Source organism: Mercurialis annua, linkage group LG6, assembly GCF_937616625.2.
Source record: "Mercurialis annua linkage group LG6, ddMerAnnu1.2, whole genome shotgun sequence".
NCBI classification, from domain to species: domain Eukaryota; kingdom Viridiplantae; phylum Streptophyta; class Magnoliopsida; order Malpighiales; family Euphorbiaceae; genus Mercurialis; species Mercurialis annua.
In genome coordinates this window covers 41729794-41753114 of record NC_065575.1, presented here as the reverse complement: position 1 = coordinate 41753114, position 23321 = coordinate 41729794, and the positions used below count along the sequence as shown (strand labels likewise).

Genomic DNA, 23321 nt, shown 5'->3' with positions numbered 1-23321 from the left:
AGGTGTGGCGGAAGCGGCTTCATTTCAACTTTCGGGGGCAACTCCGAAGATGGTGGAGTCACACCATTGCTCTTGTCTAAACTTTCCGGCTTCGGTTCATCCTCTCTAGTATATTCATCATCCCCCGACTCGGAATGAAACGAAACTTGAGAGATTTGTTGAGGACAAGTTTCTACCCTCTTTGCTTCGTTCAATAATTGCTCATTCTCCCGGAGTTGCTCTTCCACAATCTCATCAATCACATCAATTCTCATGCAATCCTCCTCCTCGATGGCATTCCGCATCACTCTCTTCATATCAAATTCCACACTTTCCTCGTCAATTCTCAAAGTGAGCTTACCGGCATGAACATCAATGAGAGCACGCCCGGTGTTCATAAAAGGGCGACCAAGAATCATAGGACATTCTTTATCTACCGCATAGTCTAGGATCACAAAATCCACCGGAAAGATGAATTTATCCACTTTAACGAGCACGTCTTCCACTATCCCATACGGCTTTTTGAGAGAGTGATCGGCAAGTTGCAATACCATCGAGGTGCGCTTTACCGGTTGATCACCAAACAAAGACCTAAAAAGAAACAATGGCATCAAGTTAATACTTGCCCCAAGATCACACAAGCAATTTATAGCATTCATATTTCCTATAGTGCAAGGTATAGAAAAACTCCCTGGATCCTTAAGCTTTATTGGTAAGTTGCTTTGGATTATGGAACTACAATGCTCCGTGAGCGGTATTGTCCCATCTTGCTCCCAACTACGCTTGTTCATAATTATGTCTTTCAAGAACTTTGCATATTGGGGCATCTCCCGAAGTGCATCCGCCAAGCTTAGATTGATTTGCAATTTCTTGAAAATCTCAAGGAACTTGTGAAATTTTTCGTTCCCTTGAGCTTTCCTTAACCGGCTTGGGAATGGAACCGGTGGCACAAACGGTGGCGGCGGCGGTGGCCTCACATAGGGCTCTTCAACCTCGATAACCGCTTCCTCACATTCCTTTGGTAGTTCTTGGCTTGAGCTTGCTACATCAACAACCACTTGAGGCTCATCCTCCTCAACAACATGCTTCTTCCCATTGGCTTTCTCAAGGTTTCTCCCGCTTCGGAGCTCTACCGCCTTAACTTGCTCTCTAGGGTTGTTTTCCGTAGTGGATGGCAACCCTCCTTGAGGTCTTCCTTGAAGCGAAATTGCCATTTGAGAAATTTGAGTTTCCAAATGATGGATAGTAGAAGCTTGATTCTTCTCCCTTTGCTCCATTTTTTCTAACTTCTCTAGCACTTTGGAAAGCACATTTCCCTCATCCGTATTCTTTTGTGGTTGGAATCCCGGAGGGTGTTGAGGTCTACCACCATAGTTGTTTCCTTGCCCTTGATGGTTATGATAAGGGCCTTGATAAGGACCTTGTTGTTGGGGCCTATTTCCTCCTTGGAAACTAGGACCCGCTTGTTGATTTGCTTGCACATTGCCTTGGCCCTCTTGATTCCTCCATCCAAAGTTAGGATGGTTTCTCCACCCCGGATTATAGGTATTCGAGTAAGGATCATTCCCTTGACGTTGACCTCCCACATAATTCACTTGTTCGCTCCAAGTTTGACCCATGGCATAGCACTCATTACTTCCATGATTGAAATCTCCACAATGCTCACAACCCACTTGGACATATGCAACCGGAGCATTCCGTGGACCCACTTGCTTCTTCAAGGCATCAACTTGACTTTGTAAAGAGGCATTCATGGCTTTCATCGCTTCAAACTCCTTGGATTGGTCAAGTGTCATTAATGCCTTTTGAGCCGGTGGTCTTCTCCTTTCCGAGGACCAAGTGCTACTTACCATAGCTAATTTTTCAATCAGCTCATTAGCCTCATCAAGCGTCTTTTGCATCAAAGAACCTCCCGCGGCCGAATCAATGGTAGATCTTGTGATCTCACCCAAACCATTATAGAATATTTGAAGCACATGTTCCCTTACAAGCCGATGATGAGGTACGTGCCTTTGGAGATCCTTGAACCTCTCCCAAGTTTCATAGAGAGATTCCCCCTCATATTGGTAATAATCAATGATGTCCTTTGTCAACTTTGCGGTTCTCCCCATTGGAAAGTACTTGTGAAGGAAAGCTTGAGCAAGATCCCGCCAATTGTGGATTGATGCATTAGGTAGTGATCGAAGCCACAAGCTAGCCTTGTCTCTTAGTGAGAACGGAAACATCCGAAGCTTGATTTGATCGGAGGTGACATTATGGAGCTTGAATGTGTCCAACACTCCCAAGAACTTGGCTATGTGTTCATTTGGATCCTCACTTGGTAACCCAAAGAATTGGCACCGATTTTCTAGGAGTTGAATCGTGCTAGGCTTGATCTCAAAAGTAGCCGCGGTGACCGGTCTTGCAAAGCACCCATAGGTAGCATTATCCACATCCGGGAGGAAGAAATCCCCCAAAGTTTGTCTTTGTGCTTGATGGCCTTGAACTTGAGGGTGATTGTCCCCTTGTTGCTCTTGCCGATTCCTCTCATCGAGTGGAGGAGGCGGATGTTGTCTCACTCCATCGTCTTGAGGGTGATAATGCTCCTCCTCATAGTTATCATCCCCACGTTCCATGATAACGGGTATACGATTCTCCCTTCTCACACTTCTTTCAAATCTCCCGAGGTTGTCTTGAAACGGTTCTAGTGGAAGATTGGCCCTTCGTGTATTGTGCATACACTATAGTTGATCTCCTACACAAACAACAACAAGCAAACCACGCGTAAATCCGGAAAGAAGCAAAAACAACAAAAGTGATAAAAACCGAAAATAAAGCTAACTCGACCGAACAATAACTAATTTCAATCAATCAATAAACACTCGTCACTCCCCGGCAACGGCGCCAAAAACTTGTTGAGCAAAAAGCACAACTTGTAATAATCCGGAAGTCGGAATCGATCCCACGAGGAGTGAATCTAGAGCGATTGATGAGAATGAATTTTAGTTGCGATTCAATTCGTTTAGCGAAACTCGAATGGTGAAGTTCAAGTAAGATTAACACTAAATAGGCACTAAACAATTAAACTAACAATTCAAGTAACTAAAATAAGAACAAGTTTAATCAATAAGTAAAAGATGTCTAGGGGTTGAAATCATTCCTAGGTCATGCATACATGGTAATGGATAAATTGGTATATAGCAAGGGCCGAGTTGTTCCTAGCGCACCGTTCCCGCTCTCTCGAGCCTCTAAGAACGACAAAATCAATCATCAAGTAATCAATTAATGCCTAACTCACTCTCGTGATACTAAACAAAATCAATTACCCAACATCAATTAATCAACAAACTCAAGGTCACCTAAATCCTAATCCACTCTCGTGGTATTACAATCTAGGCTTATAATTCCAAAGTCTATTCACCTAACCATTTCTCAATGAGTCAAGCAAACACTAAATCATGCATTAGATAGCTAGGCTAACACAAGCATTAGGAACTAGAATTAGAACAAGCATTTAACCAATCACCATACCATTTATCATAACAAGAAGGAAATCATCTCAACCCCCAAACATGGGGGATTAGTTACACATTTCAAGAGCTAAATCAACAAAATGATAAATGGAAGACATGGGTAAAGAGTACTTACAATAAGATGAAAAACCCACAAATAATAATTGTAATAGAAAATAAAACTTGTTCATTCAATGAAGCTTCAAAGATCTCAACAATGGAAGAAATAAAAATCTGGAAATTCTATTGAAGAAGAAGACTAAAATTAGGAGAAGATTCAAAAGTACAATAATAGAATAAAGTCTAGCAAAATCTTCTATACCTAAAATAGAGATAAGGCCCCTTATATAGTACCAACAAAAGAAGGAAAAAGACAAACATTCATTTACACATGTGTTGGGCCCAAAATAGCAAATAAATAAAGCCTTGTTGCATCTTGAACTAAGATTTCCCCATTCCAGCAAGCCCAAGCTCGAATAGAACTCCTTGGGCTAAATGAGAAGCCCGATTCGAGCTGCCATTTTCTGCTCCAAATTTCGATCTTCAAACCTTCGTAACTCGGTGTAGAAATGTCCGATTAAGTCGATTCTTGAACCGTTGGAAAGCTTAGGACGTCTACTTTAACTTTCATGAAGATCACGAGTTCATTTGAGGCTTCTAGCTAGTCCGAATTGGTCAATTAGTGCCCAGGGGTCAGCTTTTCAGATTTGCAAACGAGCTTCCGCATCGCTTTTGTCGTCTTTTCCAACTTTTGCACCAAAATGCTTCCGCAATGCTCCAAAGTACCTGAAATACTAAAACACGCAATAAGGCATACAAAATACCATAAAACCGTGATAAAACGTTAATAAAGCATGCGGAAACGACGCTAAAGATAGGAGTAAAAATACTCCTATCAGTTGTCGCAGCAAGGTGGATAAGGAAAAACTAGTTCAAGGAACTAGAGTCGTTCTTGATATGACAACACTTACAATTATGCGTGCTCTTCCACGCGAGGCGAGTTATTTGTTTTCAGGCTGCTGTCACTTATTTACAATTTTCTTTTTCTGTTTGAGCTTCATGCTGGTTATATAACTCACGACGTCTTATCTTTTTGTGCCATGGGCTTACAGGTAGATCCAGTTGTTTATAATATGCTGCATGAAGATCCTGGTAATGTCAGCTATTCAGCCGTGGGTGGTCTATCTGATCAAATTAGAGAATTGAGGGAATCTATTGAGCTACCTCTTATGAACCCTGAGCTTTTCATAAGAGTGGGGATTAAACCTCCCAAGGTGATTATTTGGTCATTCCATTTATTTTGTATTTCTTGTTCTCTTCTCCCTTGTCCAAAGTCAATGAAGTTACTTAATGTGCTCCTCACAACTGCATATGCTCTGTGTTTCAGGGTGTCCTTTTATATGGACCTCATGGTACTGGAAAGACATTATTGGCTAGGGCTAATGCGAGTAATATAGACGCTAACTTTTTGAAGGTAAATTATTATCTTACCAACTTATCCTTTATGTCTCCTGAATTCTGTTGACTGCAAGTGGTTCTCTAGTTTAACACATGCTTTTATTTTTGTGAAGGTTGTTTCAAGTGCCATTATTGATAAGTATATTGGAGAAAGTGCTAGGTTGATAAGGGAAATGTTTGGATATGCACGTGATCATCAGGTAAGAGTAATGGAACTTGGATTTGATTTTCTGTGGCATTCATACCTGATTCCACCAATAATGCTACTGATTGCTTCTGTTTGCCCAGCCCTGCATCATTTTCATGGATGAAATTGATGCCATTGGTGGACGCCGATTTAGTGAAGGAACAAGTGCTGATCGTGAAATTCAGAGAACACTAATGGAGTTACTTAACCAGCTCAATGGGGTTGATCAGCTTGGGAAGGTACTTTAGTCTATAAATTTAACCTTATCTAACATTGTTTACACTTGAAACATTTTCATTTGTGTAGTCTACTCTTTTAAAGTAGGTGCGTGTTTGTCTACTTTCCATCATATTGCTTATACTTGATGCAGCACATGGTATGTTTTTTCTGTTAAACTGAAGCCCAGTTATTTAGTAAAAGGCAAAAAAAAAAAACAAAGATTACCTTAATGAATTTTCTTCATTGGTAATTCATATTCCACAATACAATTCATTGTTCAGTATTTTGATGGGCAAGTTCAGAATGGTCTGGTTCTGAATACATTTGGCTATATATGCGATTAAATTTGCTTGTTTTTCATTTTCTAGTAATTGGAGTTCTGTAGCTTCAATAAACTGCATTCTCTTGGGCCTCCAGAAAAAGCATTTCTTCCTGCTAATAATTGTTTATTCATGACTATTGGTTAAGCTTTGCAGCTTCATAAAGTAGACTATTTAAGTACAATGAAGTGTTATTTTCTGCATGTCATGTGACCACTCTTCATGTAAACCCTCTTTTCCCCCCCTTTTGGCAACTTCCATATGGTAATCTTTATGATAAAATTTTATGTTTGTTTATGAATAATAGGTTAAAATGATAATGGCAACAAACCGACCTGACGTTCTTGATCCTGCACTTCTCCGTGATTATGTCATTCATGAAGACTTTATGAAGGTAATTCTATGATTTCTATTACCAAAATGGATCTCATCTCTCTCTATATGCTAATTTTTAAATGTGGTAATAAGAAATTAAGTTTAGTTTATGTGCTTTCTAAAGTTTAATAATTGCATCGTGTGACATTGAGATTGGTACAAACAAGAAACTAAGTTCAGATTACATGCTTTCTGCAATAAAGTTGCTGGATGTGCTTAAATACACATTTTCTTTTCAATTTTGCAGGATGTGAGGAAGCTGAATGAGGCAAAGAAACTTGAATCTAGCGCGCACTATAATTCTGCTAGATCCCTTCTTAGGCTCTCGTAAGCCTTTCTCGTTATTAGGTTTATTACGCTCCCTTCATCAATTAAGATCCTTTCAACATTCTAGTGTTCGATGATCATAGCCACTACCAGGGCCTCGTTGTGGGCTTCCGCTATTCTCCCGAAATCCTTCCCGTCGAAAGTCACCGGCGGTGGAATTGAGGATTCTACTGATTTCCTTTTTCTCCCTTGCGATATGTTCCTTGCTTTGTCTTTCAGGTTCATTTCTTCAGAAGTCATCTTCCTCAATGAAACTTTTTTTGAGTTCAGAAAAGCTCCTTCGAATTTGAAGTTAAGTTAAGCTTTTCCCACAGACGGCGCCAATTGATGGAGTCTGCTTTCTGAACCGGTGAATGAGACCTGCAAAATAGGGTAGAAGCTAACCGGACGGTGGTTGTCCGATTAATTCTCCGATGCCAAAGTCAGTTTAGAGCTTTGAGCAGCGTTTTGAGCATGTGAACGTAATTGTGTTTCTAGGCATACCTCATGCTCCTTTTATAGTAGATGAATGCATACCTTGTAGAGTTATAGTAGGTAAGTGAATCCTACTTTGTAGGGATTGAGCCTACTTTGTAGGGATTCACCCTGATTTGGCGTGATCTACCTTATTCAGACATGAGTCCTATTTAGGAACGTTTTCGTAAATAGTCTCGTCTTCTTAAGATAGAGCCGATCTTTCCAAGTTGGAGATTGTGTCCAAATGGGAAGATACTTCGAGACATCATAGTAGATTCGGCGATTTGTCTGAATCCTGGATTAACGCGCTTTGGGCGGATCTTAAGGGATTCGGTCTTCGTCTTATTGAATGATTCATCGGCGGATCCTATGGATTCAGTCGTCTTCCTTATATAATCAGGTCTTCCATTATGAGTCCGGTATCACCTGAGAATGGATCTCCTGTGACTCGGCTCCATTGTATTTAGTGTAGGATTCGGTATCCATCAATAATCTAAATGCAAAACAATCAATTGCACTTAATAATTTTTTTTTTGACGCTACTTAATAAAAATTAAAAAATTAATTTTTTAAAATTTGGACAGAAAAAATTAAAGTATTGATATATTCTTGAATTCTATATAATGTATAAAAAAGTTAGTGCAAACCCAGGTTTTTAAACTAATTCTACTGATATTTTTGTTAGAATAAGGGCTTAGTTGTACATATTTTAAAATTGTTAGGGTTAAATGGCATATAATTTAAGTACATAGACTTAAAAATATTTGAACTGAAATATAAGGGCATATCATATCTTGTATCAATATAAAAAGATCCCTGCCTTGCCCAACTTTAAAGCGTGTTTTTCTGTGAATCGTTAAGGCAATAAGAAAAAATCAAAAGTTCAAATTTATTTTAAAGCATGAGCAGCGAAGGAGATCGCCGGCGTATTTCCGTGACTGAACACCGGAAAAAATTGCTCCAACACAAGGAGATGGAGTCTAGAGTGCGAACCTGTTAGTCATTCGATCTATTAATTTTTTTTATCGTTTTGTAGTAGTCGTTGCATCTCTAATTTAACCCAATAGGTTAGATTTTATTAGTTATGATTTGCCATAAACTAGATTGAATTGCTTGATGCAGTTAATTTGACGAAATTTTGTAGAAAGGGTTTAATTTTTTGCGTGTTAATATTATACATTTGTTTTTAAATTTAAATAAAAACATTAACTGCTGTAGACTTGTAGCTAAAAGACTTCTTCTGCTTGGGTGTGTTAATATGCTTTCAATATCTGTTGTATAGTATGTGGTTATTGCATTGACGTTTGCTCATTATGCTAATAAATGTGGGTTTTTTGGTAGTGAGGGAGAACTTGAGGAATGCAAAGAAGGAGTTCAATAAGACAGAGGATGATTTGAAGTCTCTTCAAAGTGTTGGTCAGATTATAGGAGAAGTTCTCCGACCTCTCGACAATGAACGCTGTAAGTTCTCCCAATTTCCCTACATTTTTGCGCGTTGTTGATTCTGTGTACGTGCAATCTTTGCACTTTTGGTTGCTTCAAAATGTTGCAACTTGAGAATGGTTTAGTGACTGGAAATTTTCATGATTCTTGTGACCTAGGTTATGCTTACATTCATATGCCCTTTTTTCTTACAGTTTATCCATTTCATAGAGTACAATTAGCATAAATGTTGCCTCTTGCAGTCTTTGGTTCTGCATCTCATTTAATTATTTTCTCCTTTGTTTGGTTTCTATGCCTGTAGGACTTAGTTTATGGACACAGAGTAATGGTTTTTTTTTTTTTTATGTTTCAGTGATTGTTAAAGCAAGTAGTGGACCCCGTTATGTGGTTGGGTGCCGCAGCAAAGTGGACAAGGAAAAACTAATTGCAGGAACTAGGGTTGTTCTTGACATGACAACACTCACAATCATGCGAGCTCTTCCACGTGAAGTAAGTTATTTGGAAGAGTGACAGAGAGCTGGAAAACTGTTCTGGTTAATGGAATTTATTTCCCCCTAAGCAGCACAGTTGTATTTGAATTACTTATTTCTTATTATAGGATGCGTGATATCTAGCAATTTGTGGCTTTTGCTTACAGGTTGATCCAGTTGTTTATAATATGTTGCATGAAGATCCTGGCAACGTCAGCTACTCGGCTGTGGGTGGTTTATCTGACCAAATCAGAGATTTGAGGGAGTCCATTGAGCTACCTCTGATGAACCCTGAGCTTTTCCTCAGAGTTGGAATTAAACCTCCCAAGGTGATAATTGGTTCTTTGTGTTTTTTGCATTAGATAACTTTTTGGCATTCATGTCCATGAGGATAAAGTAGTTGATATTTCTCTGAAGCTCTTGTCCTCTCTGCTTTAGGGTGTTCTTCTTTATGGCCCTCCTGGTACAGGAAAGACGCTATTGGCCAGGGCTATCGCAAGTAACATAGATGCCAACTTCTTAAAGGTCAATGTTTTTTCCTTTAACAAGCATCCTTCCCTTATTTTTGGCTCCTGTTAACATGTACTTTACATCTGAATGAAGGTTGTTTCAAGTGCCATTATTGACAAATACATTGGCGAAAGTGCTAGGTTGATTCGAGAAATGTTTGGATATGCACGTGATCACCAAGTAAGTATCCTGGTTTTTTCTAATCTTGCTATTCCTGTGTGGTTCATGGCTCCACTGGATTTTTAAATTTATTTTCTTTTTCTTTTGTAGCCCTGCATCATTTTTATGGATGAGATTGATGCCATTGGTGGACGCCGTTTTAGTGAGGGTACAAGCGCAGATCGTGAAATTCAAAGAACTCTAATGGAGTTACTTAATCAACTTGACGGGTTTGATCAGCTTGGGAAGGTATTTTTTAGTTTACACATTATAACCCAGCCTGACATTTTTATTTCCTTCATAGTTTCACACATAAGCAATGGAGATTTTTCATTTTGGTTGGCTGTTCTTTCGGAAGTATATCCCTGTTTGTCTTCTTGTAATCATTTTGCATATACATCTGTTGTCCCTGTTAAAGCGAAATCCATTAGCAAAAGCAGAAAAGTTGAGCCAAATAATACCTGCATGAATTCACTTATATGGCTAATTTATATGCATTTGCAAATGAAACTTTTATTGCTGCAACAGTTTGATGGGGGTATTAAGAATGGTCTATCTGTGAATGTGAGTACATCTGGACATTTATGTCGATATAGAAGGCATGCTTCTGGACAATCCCTGATAATTCGAGTTCTTTAACGCCACTGAAATGTGTTCTGCTGGGCTCTATAAAATGGGGTCTCTTCTCATAAAATGTGTATCCATAGCTCGTTTTTAAGCTTTGGAGCTTCAAAAATTATAGGATTTGATTGTTTTAAGTGTAAACTTGTGTCTGTCATGTTCCGGTCAGCATGTACTACCTTTGGCAACTTCTATATAGTAATTTCTTAAGATAAAATAAATTTATGCTCGTCTATCTATAATAGGTTAAAATGATAATGGCAACAAACCGACCTGATGTGCTCGATCCTGCACTTCTTCGCCCGGGAAGATTAGACAGAAAAATAGAGATTCCGTTGCCAAATGAACAATCGAGAATGGAAATCCTGAAAATTCATGCTGCTAGCATTGCCAAGCATGGGGAGATTGACTATGAGGCTGTTGTGAAACTTGCGGAGGTAAGTAAAATGGCTTTGCATGTTGGATACGTTTACTGAGGCCTTATTGTTAATGTTTTTCTTATAACTATAACAGGGCTTTAATGGAGCTGATCTCCGCAATGTTTGCACAGAAGCTGGAATGTCAGCAATTCGTGCGGAACGTGATTATGTTATCCATGAAGATTTTATGAAGGTAATAAACTTTTTTACAACACAATGAATTTACCTCCATTTGGTGCCTATATTACATGGAAATGGAAACGCTGAAACAAGAAACTGGCAAACTGATGATTTTGTATAAGAATAGCTTGTCAACAAGTTCTGGCGTTTTTGGAAGTGGAAAAAAAAAAGCCAAAACGGAGGATTCAATACTTTCCGTACACCATAGTTTGGTACTCTATGACGAGATTGTTAACCACTTATTTATTTACTCAGATAATAATTTTGTGTTGTGGTGTTTTGGCGTTGTTACAGGCCGTAAGGAAGCTTAACGAGGCAAAAAAGCTTGAATCAAGTGCACATTATAATGCCGATTTTGGGAAGGAATAGAAGGCCATATTTAAGAGCCATGAGGGTGGTGCATTTGTTTTAATATATCTGTATCATTTCTTTATGTTTTTTAATTTTAGGCATGTATGAATATTTCAGAAACATGAATTCCACTCTTAAAATGTGTGTTGCACACCTTATAAGAAGATAGCCATTGGAAATTCTTTCTTAAGCATGCTAGTTATCACTAGCCATTGGAAATTCTTTCTTAAGCATGTCAGCTATCACAAGTTAGTTATAAATAAATATGTAAGATCAAAGAAGTAACATATAAATTCAAATTGAATATAGTTGTCCCATAGTTTTATCATTATTCACCAAGTGTATTAGTTATAACTAGGGCATTGTAATCTATTGGAAGTGAATTGAATTGAAGTTTTTTCATCGTGTTGAACTAAATTTAAGAGGAAATATAATATCCAAATTGAATTGAACTGAGTCAACAAGTTCAATATAATGCTCAAGTTAAACTGAATTTAAAAACTAATTTTGTTCATTTATTAATTAAGATTAAATTTTCAGTTCGATTTAATTTTTGTAAATCCTAATTATATAACCATAATATACTTGATTGGCAAAAAAAAATTCTTCTACTCATGTTTCTTCAAGTAATTACCCTAAAAGTTTTTAATGTGTATTCCCAATTTAATTCTGATACATAAGCAATTCACCTTTTTTTTATCACTTACTATGTTTTTTTTCCCTTTATTTTTTGGCTTAACCATCCAAAAGCATTCTATTTTTTTTTGTGTTTATGGTCTTCTTTTTTAAAATCTTCAACTTTAACCATTTTTTAATTTTCAGTTCTAATTGTAGTAATTTGTTTAAATTGGAGTAAATAAAAGTTTAAATATACTTATATTGTTTCACATTGTTTAAATTGGAGTAGAATAAAAGTTTATATATTTAATTATGATTATGATCGATAATCACAATACTGCGCGCTTTTTGTACCCTTTTTATGTTTATACTCAAATGGCTGGTTTTTGTAACTTGTTTTGCTCATCGGCTAAAACTGTGAGCTTTCAGACTCTTGAATTGTATGTAATTTTTTTTGTTCTGTTGTTTTGAAAAATTGGACATTTTTGTAGAAATTGGAGCTTTAATTTTGAGGTTATGTTGTTGCAGTGAGGGAAAATTTGAGATCTACAAAGAAAGAGTTTAACAAGACCGAGGATGATTTGAAATCTCTTCAAAGTGTTGGTCAGATCATTGGAGAAGTACTCCGATCTCTTGACAATGAACACTGTAAGTTTATCAGAATTCTTCTTTTGTTATTTCTTAGGGTTAATTTCTAAAAAAATCACGAACTTTACACGAAGTTTCATTTTAATCATGAACTTTAAAAGTTGTCATTTAAAGGCACGAACTTTCATTTTGTTTCAAATCTATCGCCAAAGTAAAATCCGGTATATTTTATCGAACCAAAAATTCCTAATTCTATATACTCTGACTAAAAGATAATAAGATTTAATGTCGATTTATAATTTGGGTCTTTCATTAATGGTTTATTGAAGAATTTAGTCAATAAAAATACACTGAAATGATAGATTTGAAACAAAATGAAAGTTCATGCCTTTAAATGGCAACTTTTAAAGTTCATGATTAAAATGAAACTTCGTGTAAAGTTCGTGATTTTTTTAGAAATTAATCCTATTTCTTATGAATTTTTACATGTATGTTTCAATTGCATGTTTTAATTAGGTGTGGTTTATAAATACGTCTACTATATATAACTTTTATCTCTTTTTTAGCAATTACATTGTAAATGTGGCACTAGGAGTTCTTTTGATTTCAAATTTTTCTCATGATTCTCAATTTCTTGCTCTAGAAATTGTGTTTTAAGGCATAATGGGCGAGCAAAGCATAATATAGGGGTTATTGTTATTTCCATTATGTTTCAGTGATTGTTAAAGGAAGCAGTGGACCTCGGTATGTGGTTGGTTGCCGCATCAAGGTGGATAAGGAAAAACTAGTTCAAGGAACTAGAGTCGTTCTTGATATGACAACACTTACAAATATGCGTGCTCTTCCACGCGAGACGAGTTATTTGTTTTCAGGCTGCTGTCACTTATTTACAATTTTCTTTTTCTGTTTGAGCTTCATGCTGGTTGTATAACTCACAACGTCTTATCTTTTTGTGCCATGGGCTTACAGGTAGATCCAATTGTTTATAATATGCTGCATGAAGATCCTGGTAATGTCAGCTATTCAGCCGTGTGTGGTCTATCTGATCAAATTAGAGAATTGAGGGAATCTATTGAGCTACCTCTTATGAACCCTGAGCTTTTTATAAGAGTGGGAATTAAACCTCCCAAGGTGATTATTTGGTCATTCCATTTATTTTGTATTTCTTGTTCTCTTCTCCCTTGTCCAAAGTCAATGAAGTTACTTAATGTGCTCCTCACGACTGCATATGCTCTGTGTTTCAGGGTGTCCTTTTATATGGACCTCCTGGTACTAGAAAGACATTATTGGCTAGGGCTATTGCGAGTAATATAGACGCTAACTTTTTGAAGATAAATTATTATCTTACCAACTTATCCTTTATGTATCCTGAATTCTGTTGACTGCAAGTGGTTCTCTAATTTAACACATGCTTTTATTTTTGTGATGGTTGTTTCAAGTGCCATTATTGATAAGTATATTGGAGAAAGTGCTAGGTTTATAAGGGAAATGTTTGGATATGCACGTGATCGTCAGGTAAGAGTAATGGAACATGGATTTGATTTTCTGTGGCATTCATACCTGATTCCACCAATAATGCTACTGATTGCTTCTGTTTGCCCAGCCCTGCATCATTTTCATGGATGAAATTGATGCCATTGGTGGACACCGATTTAGTGAAGGAACAAGTGCTGATCGTGAAATTCAGAGAACACTAATGGAGTTACTTAACCAGCTCGATGGGTTTGATCAGCTTGGGAAGGTATTTTAGTCTATAAATTTAACCTTATCTAACATTGTTTACACTTGAAACATTTTCATTCGTGTAGTCTACTCTTTCAAAGTTGGTGCATGTTTGTCTACTTTCCATCATATTTCTTATACTTGATGCAGCACATGGTCTGTTTTTTCTGTTAAACTGAAGCCCAGTTATTTAGTAAAAGGCAAAAAAAAAGATTACCTTAATGAATTTTTTTTATTGGTAATTCATATTCCACAATACAATTCATTGTTCAGTATTTTGATGGGCAAGTTAAGAATGGTCTGGTTCTGAATACATTCGGCTATATATCCGATTAAATTTGCTTGTTTTTCATTTTCTGATACTTGGAGTTCTGTAGCTTCAATAAACTGCATTCTCTTGGGCCTCCAGAAAAAGCATTTCTTTCTGTTTATTCATGACTATTGGTTAAGCTTTGCAGCTTCATAAAGTAGACTATTTAAGTACATTGAAGTGTTATTTTCTGCATGTCATGTGACCACTCTTCATGTAAACCCTCTTTTTTCCCCCTTTTGGCAACTTCCATATGGTAATCTTTATGATAAAATTTTATGTTTGTTTATGAATAATAGGTTAAAATGATAATGACAACAAACCGACCTAACGTTCTCGATCCTGCACTTCTCCGTCCTGGGAGATTAGACAGAAAAATAGAGATTCCATTACCAAATGAACAGTCGAGAATGGAAATTCTTAAGATTCATGATGCTGGAATCGCAAAGCATGGGGAGATCGACTATGAAGCTGTTGTGAAACTTGCAGAGGTAAGCCAAATAATTGTTTTGCATGTTTTATACATTTACTAATCCGTATTAGTTATTACTTATAATATTCTTACAACTATCACAGGGTTTTAATGGAGCCGATCTTCGCAATGTTTGCACGGAAGCTGGAATGTCAGCAATTCGAGCAAAACGTGATTATGTCATTCATGAAGACTTTATGAAGGTAATTCTATGATTTCTATTACCAAAATCGATCTCATCTCTCTCTATATGCTAATTATTAAATGTGGTAATAAGGAACTAAGTTTAGTTTATGTGCTTTCTAAAGTTTAATAATTGCATCGTGTGACATTGAGATTGGTACAAACAAGGAACTAAGTTCAGATTACATGCTTTCTGCAATAAAGTTGCTGGATGTGCTTAAATACACATTTTCTTTTCAATTTTGCAGGCTGTGAGGAAGCTGAATGAGGCAAAGAAAACTTGAATCTAGCGCGCACTATAATGCAGATTTTGGGAAGGAGTAGAAATGCTTTCTTTTGTTACCATGGAATGTGGGACAATGCGTTATATTTCTTTCAAATATTTATGATGCATTGTTTTCATTTTAATCATGTAGAACATATATCACAGTTTACAAACTTTTAAGCCATAGATTTTAACTCTTAAATTTTTAAAAATATTGTACCTCTCGAGTCTTTGAACATGAAGAAAATGAGTTCCATTTGTTTCTGAATAGCATGCCTAATTATCCACATTAATCTACCTGGAAATCTTGTCAATCTCCAGTTCCTCTAATTGTGATTTTGAAGTATGGCATATGAAATTTCCACTACGAGGTCATTGGGTCAACTCCGAGCTTGCTTTTGTAACTCAAAACTATTTTTATGATGAGACATATGTTGATCATGAAGAGAGATGAAACATTTCAGTTAGTGGGGATTTTTTTTTGCTATGTCCATAAAATGGTTTCACTTGAAATTATTTTAGGATTCTAGCTGGCTGTTGCGTCTTTAAATTTTGATAAAAATAAAGTTGAAAGTAACATTAAGAACAATACTGATATAAAATACTCCTATCCCATTTAGAAATTTTTATATTAATTTACATATGGTTTAAGATATAATTCATATTCTTTGTTCATGTTGCATTTCCACTAATTATGTACTTTTAATAATTAATTTTGATAGAGTATTTGGGTATTGAAAGATTTTACTATTATTTTTTGTTGATAAAGAATAATGGAGAATGCTAGAAAAATATGGTCATGGTCATCTATTAATAATTATTAAAACAAAATAAAGGGTTTAAATATAAATTTAAGCTTAAAAAATAAACTTTTTTCAGTTGAATATTATAAAATGACAATGGAAAATTCTAAATGGAATAATTAAAAAATTAAGTGGCAAATTTATAATTGGAGAAATGAAAGTGGAGAGATTGCTTATAAAATTTACTCTAATTTTCTCTCTAAGAAATGGAAAAGGATGGTCAAATCTGTACAATAAATTTCTTGCAGATCAATCGCAATGAACAATGTTCTAGCACACTTTCCACCTGAAATTTATCATCGGCTTAATTCAACTTTTGAGTAAGCAGAACTTTTTTGGATGCGGTTTTACTACTGACTAGCTTGTAATTCACGATCCTTATAATCTTGTAGAACCAGAAAGCACTCACCATTTGTAATCCAAATGACATTACCTAGTAAAAGGTGTCATTTTGGTGCATTAGTAAGGCCGCAAAATCACACTTCATTAATCACGCTATAAAAGTGATGTTTATGAATGAAGTACCTGAATAATTAGTGGATTATCAGCGGTCAGTGTGGCATAGGTGAGATAAGGACCAAATATCATTCGTCCAAATGTGAAAATCACGGCAAATGATATCTGTACAACATTGGAAGTTCAATTACTAAATCTGAATTAATTTAACATATTGTAATTAAGAGTAGATTAATTTAACTTACATCGGCTGCCAAATTAAGGTCAGTATTCCTGTAACCAAGTTCCTTGAGAAGCTCCCTTAGGTGCAGGAAAGGGCTTGAAATTTCTGTCAGCCACAGAACTGAAACTAGTTCTGTCCCACTCTAAATTGAACACAAATTTATAAATTCATTATCTTAATAAGGAGAGGTAAATTAGTCATATCTATGTATCTATTTCATTAGTTGTTTAAGTTATTCTAGTAAACAATAATACAATATAAAAGAGTCATTTTGGTCCCTTGACTTATGCATGTGAGTCTGTTAACTCACGCTTAACCATTTTAATCAATCAAAGATGATACTCTCTATTTTTAGATTTAATCAACTCATAAATTGTACAAAATGAACGAGTTCAAGAACCACAATAACCAATTTTGGGTGTTACTTGACATAAATTATAGATTATTATCCCTAATTGATCTAAAATAAAAAAATATTACTACATTTAATTGATTAAAATAGCTAAGTGCGAGTTAATTAACCTTGATACACAAGTTTGGAAACAACAATAACCCTTTGTTCAAAAATAAAAGGAATTTAAATTTCATAATTATAATATACAATAGAGCTAATTGTAAAATAAATCATAAATTTTAGCATTCATTAAAATTTTGATACGATTTTTCAATTATGACGATTTAAAATACAAATTATCGATTTTTATTAAAAGAATATTGTTCTGCCTGCAATTAATACAATATAGAATGTAATTTTAAGATTCATTGCCAGCAAATGCTTACGGCCATTCATAAATTATACAAATAGAACATATTGAGTTTTTTTTTGGAATGATTCAAAGGGTCAAATAATTGTATTCGACTCCATAAAAGTAATACTCCTACTTCTTTTCTTTTAGTAGTTCTTACTTCTTATAAAAAAGTGAATTTTTTTAATTTTGATAGATAGAGAACTTTGAATTTGAAATATTTGGCGTTCTCTATGTTTCATTCACTGAACATAATTCAACCATACTGCAACTTATTATTGGGGACAATAATTTAGTCTGATTTAAAAAAGAAAAATTAAAAGTTCATCCAAATTTCCATTAAAAAAAATACGAAAACAAGAGTGTTTATTCCACGTAATAGTTGTGCCACGTCACTTTACAACAAGTAATAAGCATTTGTGATATTAAAATAATTAATTATTGGAGTATCATTTTATCATTAAATATCCTAACATTACTATATCTCATTAGTCTGTTGCACAACTTGTATTGAATAATTGTTTCGAAAACAAACATCAATTGGCATTCAAGTTTGACCTACCAAAAGTAGAAAATTAGTTCATCTAACGTGTGCTGTACATATTTATTTCTCCATAAATCAGAGGCTCTTTTTATATTAGTTTTTTAGTATTAGGCTGTACTTATAAACAAACATCAATTACCTGACTGGGTGAACATTCTGAAGCCAAGGGAGTAATCGGACGCCTCCAATTATGAACAGAAAGAGAAGCTAACGTGACAGCGGATATAGCATGGATCGTAGAAACGAGACGATTTGCAGAAATCAAAAGAACGATTTGGTAAAATCTTTCGCATGAAGAGAAATAGCGTAGTCCATGAAATCACTCCTAAAATTAATATTTACCATACGTAGCTTTCCATGATTAAATAAAAAATAAGAGATATGGAAGAGAAGAAGAATTGGGTGAAAGTTTGTTGATAAAGTTTAGTGAAATGGAAAATTAAGGGTTTTTTGTTTGGCAGTGAAGTGTGCATTGGGATTTGATCGTTATCAGTTCATTTCCGATTATTCGCTGTTTATTGCGTGACCATACTTTTTTTAATTACATTTAAGTAGTAATCAATTTACTCATCATATCTTAATGGTTTGGTATAGCAGCTCATATCTATTTCGAAAAAGTAGTATTTTACATAATATGATAATACTATATGATAATGCTTATATGATAGTATTTTACCAAGATAAATACTATTCAACACGTATTTATTGTACACGAAATACACTATAAATAATTCACCCTTAATTTTCAAGCTTCTCAATCCTGATCTTGAGGAGTAGGAATCATTTTATAAATCCACTCTCTATTACTTCATTCACTGCACAATTTTTGTTAAGCAATATTTGCCTTTTCAAATTGTATCATTCTTTTTTTAGTTGATAGGCATGTTCAATAAGCAAAATCATTTTTGCCAAAATGATCGCAAATAGTAGTATGTGATTTGACGCTGACAAGTTGGAGATTACACGCCATTTCATTTTGGTTTACTGGCATAAGCCACGTCTTCCTGGATTACCCTATAAAAAAGGATCAGCCCAAATCCAATTGTTTAAATAAGCCCGGCCCATCTGTACCACGATATCGTCAACGTTAAATCTCCCGTTCGAGACACCGTCGACGTTAATTCAGATCAAACTTTTTCCGTTCAAACCAGCGATCGAGTCGATACTTCATCTGCAAGCGGCAAGCCTACTGTTTTGTGATGGAGATCTACCATCAATTACCGAAGACCTTTCCTGTTCGGGTAATACATCCTTCGCCGAGAAAGTCGTCGTCATTTTCCTTTACAGTTACCAATTCAAGATATAAAACTGAATCGGAGGATGGGAATCGAATGTTTATTCTGGGGACGGGGTATGTCGGTCAATTTTTTGCAAGAAACCTCAGAAACGAAGGCTGGTAACTATTTAACTCTTTCACTCGCGAAAACAAGATAAAATGTAACGCTGAAACAATGAGTAATGCGACGTTGTTTTATTGTTCTGTTGATCAACCATCAGGACTGATGTTGGAACGAGCACAAGCACAGCCAAAAAGGAGGCGCTTGAGGAGAGAGGATTTGATATTAGCCTTTTCCATACCAATGAGCCTCAGTGAGCGAGTCAGTTTCTGCTATTTCTACAATTATTCCAATGTCATATCAGAATGTATAATTTTATAAAATGCCCACCAGATTGAGCACATTGAAGAGCTATACACACTTGCTAGTGTCTATCCCTTCTGTGGTAGGCGTTGGCGATCCGGTGTGTTTTCCATTTATTTATCATCATTGTCAAATGCCTGGTAGTGTAATAGTTTAATTATTGTTGTCATTTTTTAGTTGCTTCAGCATGAAGAACTACTGAGAAGTACTAGAATGAATGGAAATCTTTAATGGCTCTACTATCTGTCGTCTACTACTATGTCTTTTGCTGTTCCTTTTACTGCACATATTTCTTTTTGTTATAAATGATGCTATTCATACTGGAATCGCATATGTAACAAATAAGGTTTTTGGTTCAGTATCAATAAGGACATGTTATGAAATAAACAGTGCATACGATTACTTTGAGCTGAATTTTGGCAGTTTTGATCGTGCAATACTGTGATTGTAACTCCGCTAGCCTGCATATTGTATTCCATTTTCGGTTCTCCAATATCTTCTTACCCTGTGATAGGGAAGTATCAAGTGCTAGTACACTGATTTCACATAAATCTAAACACTCTGCCACTCGTATGTTTGAAAACAATTGATTTCAGCTATGTGATTCTACTTCTTGTTGGTAGGTGTATATGGTGACTGTGGTGGTGCTTGGGTGGATGAAGAGTAAGCAACCATTTTGGATGTGAATTGCCGTTCGACTTTTGCAAATGCTACTAACTAGATGTGTTATGGCATGGTAGTTATCCAACAAGCCCTACAAGTGAGTCGGCTAAATCAAGGTTAGCTGCTGAGGCAGGATGGTTAAATCTGGGCGCTAGTCTTGGGATTTCAACGCAAGTATTTCGACTTGGTGGTATCTATGGTCCTGGTAGGAGGTTGTGGTTGTGCTCTCTGTTTTCTCGTATGCATGTCTTAATAGCAATGCCCTTTCTTGATTGACCGTTTATTTTATGATTTGTAAAAGTCTCCGAGTCTTGATGCATTGTGCTTTGGCTGTTAATCTTTTGCTTCTGGCTAATCAATATGATGTAACAAAGTTCGAGTTTGTGATAATTTATTGCAGTGCTGTTGACACAACAATTAAGCAGGAACCCTTTTCGAGAAGCCAGAAGATGAGGATATCCAAAAAGTACACATCCAGAGTTCATGTTGACGATATTTTTCAAGCACTGAAGGCTAGCATCCACAGACAACCCTTCTGGTAGGCTATCTCCCTGCCGTCTCTCGATATTACACATTTTATGTATATTTTCAAGTCGTGAGACAAAGACGACAGAATAATAATAGTTAGGGTTAATTACTATAACCCCCCGACCTAGGTCTTACATATTGAAAATCAATGTTATCCCCTAACATTTTAGTTTTGTTCAAATGAAATTCCGATTTTGCAAAACTAATGAACTCTAATGATAGTAAAACAAGGCAATGCTTGGTGGGAAGAAAAGGAAGCTCTACCATAACCATCAATAAATAGAATGGTCTTATGCATGTAAATATGGAGAATGGCCTTTTGGTGAATGTTTGATGATGTCGAGCATAGCTGTGGCTACATGTTTACAATTACTCATTCTCTTAATTTCGTTTCTGCAAAATGTTTCTTGTTTGTTGTGCTATGAATGATTATAAAATCCTAAAGTCTCCTCAATTATGCCAATGCAGGAGAATTTACAATATTGTGGACGACGACCCAGCTCCTCGTGACGAGGTGTTTGCCTATGCTAGAGAATTGGCTGAGAAGAAGTGGCCAAATTGGGTCAAGCATAATACATCTACTAAGAAAGCTATATCATAACCGAAGAGGCGAGAAGCGTGTTTCTAATGAACGAATTAAAAAAGAACTAGGAGTGAGGCTTCTCCATCCAAGTTACAGATCAGGCTTGCTAAATATTATAGATCAGATGGAATATACATCATCATCAGAGAAGTAGACTGTTTATATTGTAGATAAATTGGAAGTATACTGGTTTCTGCAACCAAAGAGTTGCCTTCATCTTTAGGAATGCATATTATTGATAAGTTGGAAATTTAAAATTTCATTCATGGTCATGGTCTATGCTCTAACATACATCAAGTTTATCTTGAAACTGAAACCCCCTCAAGTCTATACAAATTAACAGTCATAAAACTACAAGAATGGATTATTTTCAACATAAAGCCAGTTTTTTTTAATCTAAAAGTGGCTTAATGCCATTAATTTTTGATAAAAAGAAGTTGCTGATACAAAATACAAATTGAAAAGACAACACTAATCTCAATCTTTGCACTATTTGCATATTAATCATAAGGGATTTGGATGTAGGCTGCATCACAGGCAAAAGGTACATCAGCATACATACCAGCAAGAGCACATCTTATGCTTTCCAAGACGGTGAAGAGATAAGCAAACGCAATGGCTGTCCAAAAATGCATCCCTACTTTACCCCAGTAGATGGCAAGCGGCATCCACCGACTCACAGTTCCAATCACTTGAAGAGAAATCTCCAACAACATCCCCATCACCACATGAAACCTAAAGAAATGAGGCCATTCCTTTCTTCTTACAACTCCAAGATATGCAACAAAAAAATATGCCATCAAGAACCAGCTCGGCAACCTCCCGATGGCACCGAGAAATGGGTATGTAAGAAATTCAAAGTCTTCGAGGAATGGATGTAGATGATACGTTGTCTCGGCATACATCCAAGTCTCGTGAAGCGGCATCAAATATGGGAGACAAGCTAATGTCCTCCACCACCATTTTGGCTTCTCGGTCATTGGGGGGAAGCGATAACTGTATGGGACATCTTTTGATGCTCGAGGGCAAATATAAGATTTGCTTTGCCTGGGTAATAATGGAACAGTATGCCAAATTCTACCGCGATCCCCGCTTAAGAGCGTGGTTGATGCAGCAGAAAGATTTGGAAACAGCAACCCTATTGTATCGAAAATAAATTCAAGATTAGGATCATCACTGACATATATCATACAATGAATAACTATTGATTTATTGTACAAATAACATGACACAACAAATGCTTGAATAATGACTTTTCCACTATATATCAAAAGAACAGTAATGTTGATAGCTAATACCTCTAGATAGGCATGATTTGGACTCCGGAGTCCATGAATTCATGATATTTAAGAGGGCAGGCTTAGCACTAACGAGAGGAACATTTGCAGAAAGCAGACCGTTTGGCCTAGGCTTAGCCGCTATGGTGCGTCCATTAAGAATCATACTGAAATACTTGTTTACCAATAGAATTAACAAAACAAACTCAAAATAAAATGAACTGCCCTGAAAACTAAAACAAAAAATGTTGTATTCATTTGAGTAAAAGAGCAGCTACTTACGAATATCAAATTAAGTAACAGCTGATTATTTCACATCACTCTCTAGAAAGTAAAATCGTAGCATTATCCTTAAGCTCACTGTTTGTGTGAATTTGTAGGTTTTGGATCCCTCAAGAAAACAGTGAGCTTAAAGGGAAAAATTACTTGCAAAAAGCATTACGGGTAGGCTACTGAAAATGCTGATCTAACTACCAACATAAGTCACAGAATTAAATAGTCAATATGCAGACAGAAATGGGGGATTTACCTTAAATTGAAACTTCAGGTCTCATCGTCTATCCTATCTCCGCAAATGCAATACCGATACATAGAGACTCTCATTTGAACTTCTGGGCTTGATCTTACTATAAACCGATTACTCATGCAGGTATGTAGGACTGTTAAGCCCAGTAGGACGACAAACTAAAGCCCACAAGCCCTTACAGCCAAAATTGCCTTCCATACTTTGCATTC

The 23321-nt window shown here is 36.0% G+C and overlaps 3 protein-coding genes, 1 non-coding gene and 3 pseudogenes across 4 annotated transcripts; 5 read left to right on the top strand and 2 right to left on the bottom strand.

Moving 5' to 3' along the window:
- Positions 1-1968: 1968 nt before the first annotated feature.
- Positions 1969-2075, top strand: LOC126654198 (small nucleolar RNA R71). Its single transcript, XR_007632454.1, has one exon. It is a non-coding gene; the product is annotated as a small nucleolar RNA R71 (small nucleolar RNA).
- Positions 2076-4379: 2304 nt separating this feature from the next.
- Positions 4380-7165, top strand: LOC126687890 (26S proteasome regulatory subunit S10B homolog B-like). The gene is made up of 9 exons (XM_056106372.1): positions 4380-4466; positions 4583-4744; positions 4858-4944; positions 5042-5128; positions 5217-5354; positions 5962-6048; positions 6277-6356; positions 6450-6575; positions 7024-7165. Exons 1-9 carry the CDS (start codon positions 4428-4430, stop codon positions 7163-7165), a joined length of 948 nt encoding a protein of 315 aa, XP_055962347.1. The 5' UTR covers positions 4380-4427.
- A 470-nt stretch (positions 7166-7635) lies between these two features.
- On the top strand, positions 7636-11160 carry LOC126686316 (26S proteasome regulatory subunit 10B homolog A-like). The gene is made up of 10 exons (XM_050380356.2): positions 7636-7807; positions 8154-8273; positions 8608-8744; positions 8893-9054; positions 9164-9250; positions 9329-9415; positions 9506-9643; positions 10261-10452; positions 10529-10627; positions 10909-11160. The coding sequence occupies exons 1-10, from the start codon at positions 7714-7716 to the stop codon at positions 10981-10983; spliced, it is 1191 nt and encodes a 396-aa protein (XP_050236313.1). The 5' UTR covers positions 7636-7713; the 3' UTR covers positions 10984-11160.
- Positions 11161-11958: 798 nt separating this feature from the next.
- LOC126687889 (26S proteasome regulatory subunit S10B homolog B-like) lies at positions 11959-15335 on the top strand (annotated as a pseudogene).
- Positions 15336-16212: 877 nt separating this feature from the next.
- On the bottom strand, positions 16213-18227 carry LOC126687888 (uncharacterized; annotated as a pseudogene).
- A 795-nt stretch (positions 18228-19022) lies between these two features.
- LOC126687887 (uncharacterized) lies at positions 19023-21526 on the top strand (annotated as a pseudogene).
- Positions 21527-21750: 224 nt separating this feature from the next.
- Positions 21751-22752, bottom strand: LOC126687886 (protein TIC 20-I, chloroplastic-like). The gene is made up of 2 exons (XM_050382441.2): positions 22608-22752; positions 21751-22510 (listed from the first exon to the last, which is right to left on the bottom strand). Exons 1-2 carry the CDS (start codon positions 22750-22752, stop codon positions 21810-21812), a joined length of 846 nt encoding a protein of 281 aa, XP_050238398.1. The 3' UTR covers positions 21751-21809.
- Positions 22753-23321: the final 569 nt, after the last annotated feature.

Coding starts and splice junctions, on each gene's coding strand:
- LOC126687890 (XM_056106372.1), top strand. CDS start 4,428: ATGACAACACTTACAATTATGCGTGCTCTTCCACGCGAG. Junction 4,467..4,582: donor TGCGTGCTCTTCCACGCGAG/GCGAGTTATTTG, acceptor ATGGGCTTACAG/GTAGATCCAGTTGTTTATAA. Junction 5,129..5,216: donor GATATGCACGTGATCATCAG/GTAAGAGTAATG, acceptor CTGTTTGCCCAG/CCCTGCATCATTTTCATGGA.
- LOC126686316 (XM_050380356.2), top strand. CDS start 7,714: ATGAGCAGCGAAGGAGATCGCCGGCGTATTTCCGTGACTGAACACCGG. Junction 7,808..8,153: donor GGAGTCTAGAGTGCGAACCT/GTTAGTCATTCG, acceptor GTTTTTTGGTAG/TGAGGGAGAACTTGAGGAAT. Junction 9,055..9,163: donor TTGGAATTAAACCTCCCAAG/GTGATAATTGGT, acceptor TCTCTGCTTTAG/GGTGTTCTTCTTTATGGCCC.
- LOC126687886 (XM_050382441.2), bottom strand. CDS start 22,752: ATGATTCTTAATGGACGCACCATAGCGGCTAAGCCTAGGCCAAACGGT. Junction 22,511..22,607: donor CAAATCATGCCTATCTAGAG/GTATTAGCTATC, acceptor ATAAATCAATAG/TTATTCATTGTATGATATAT.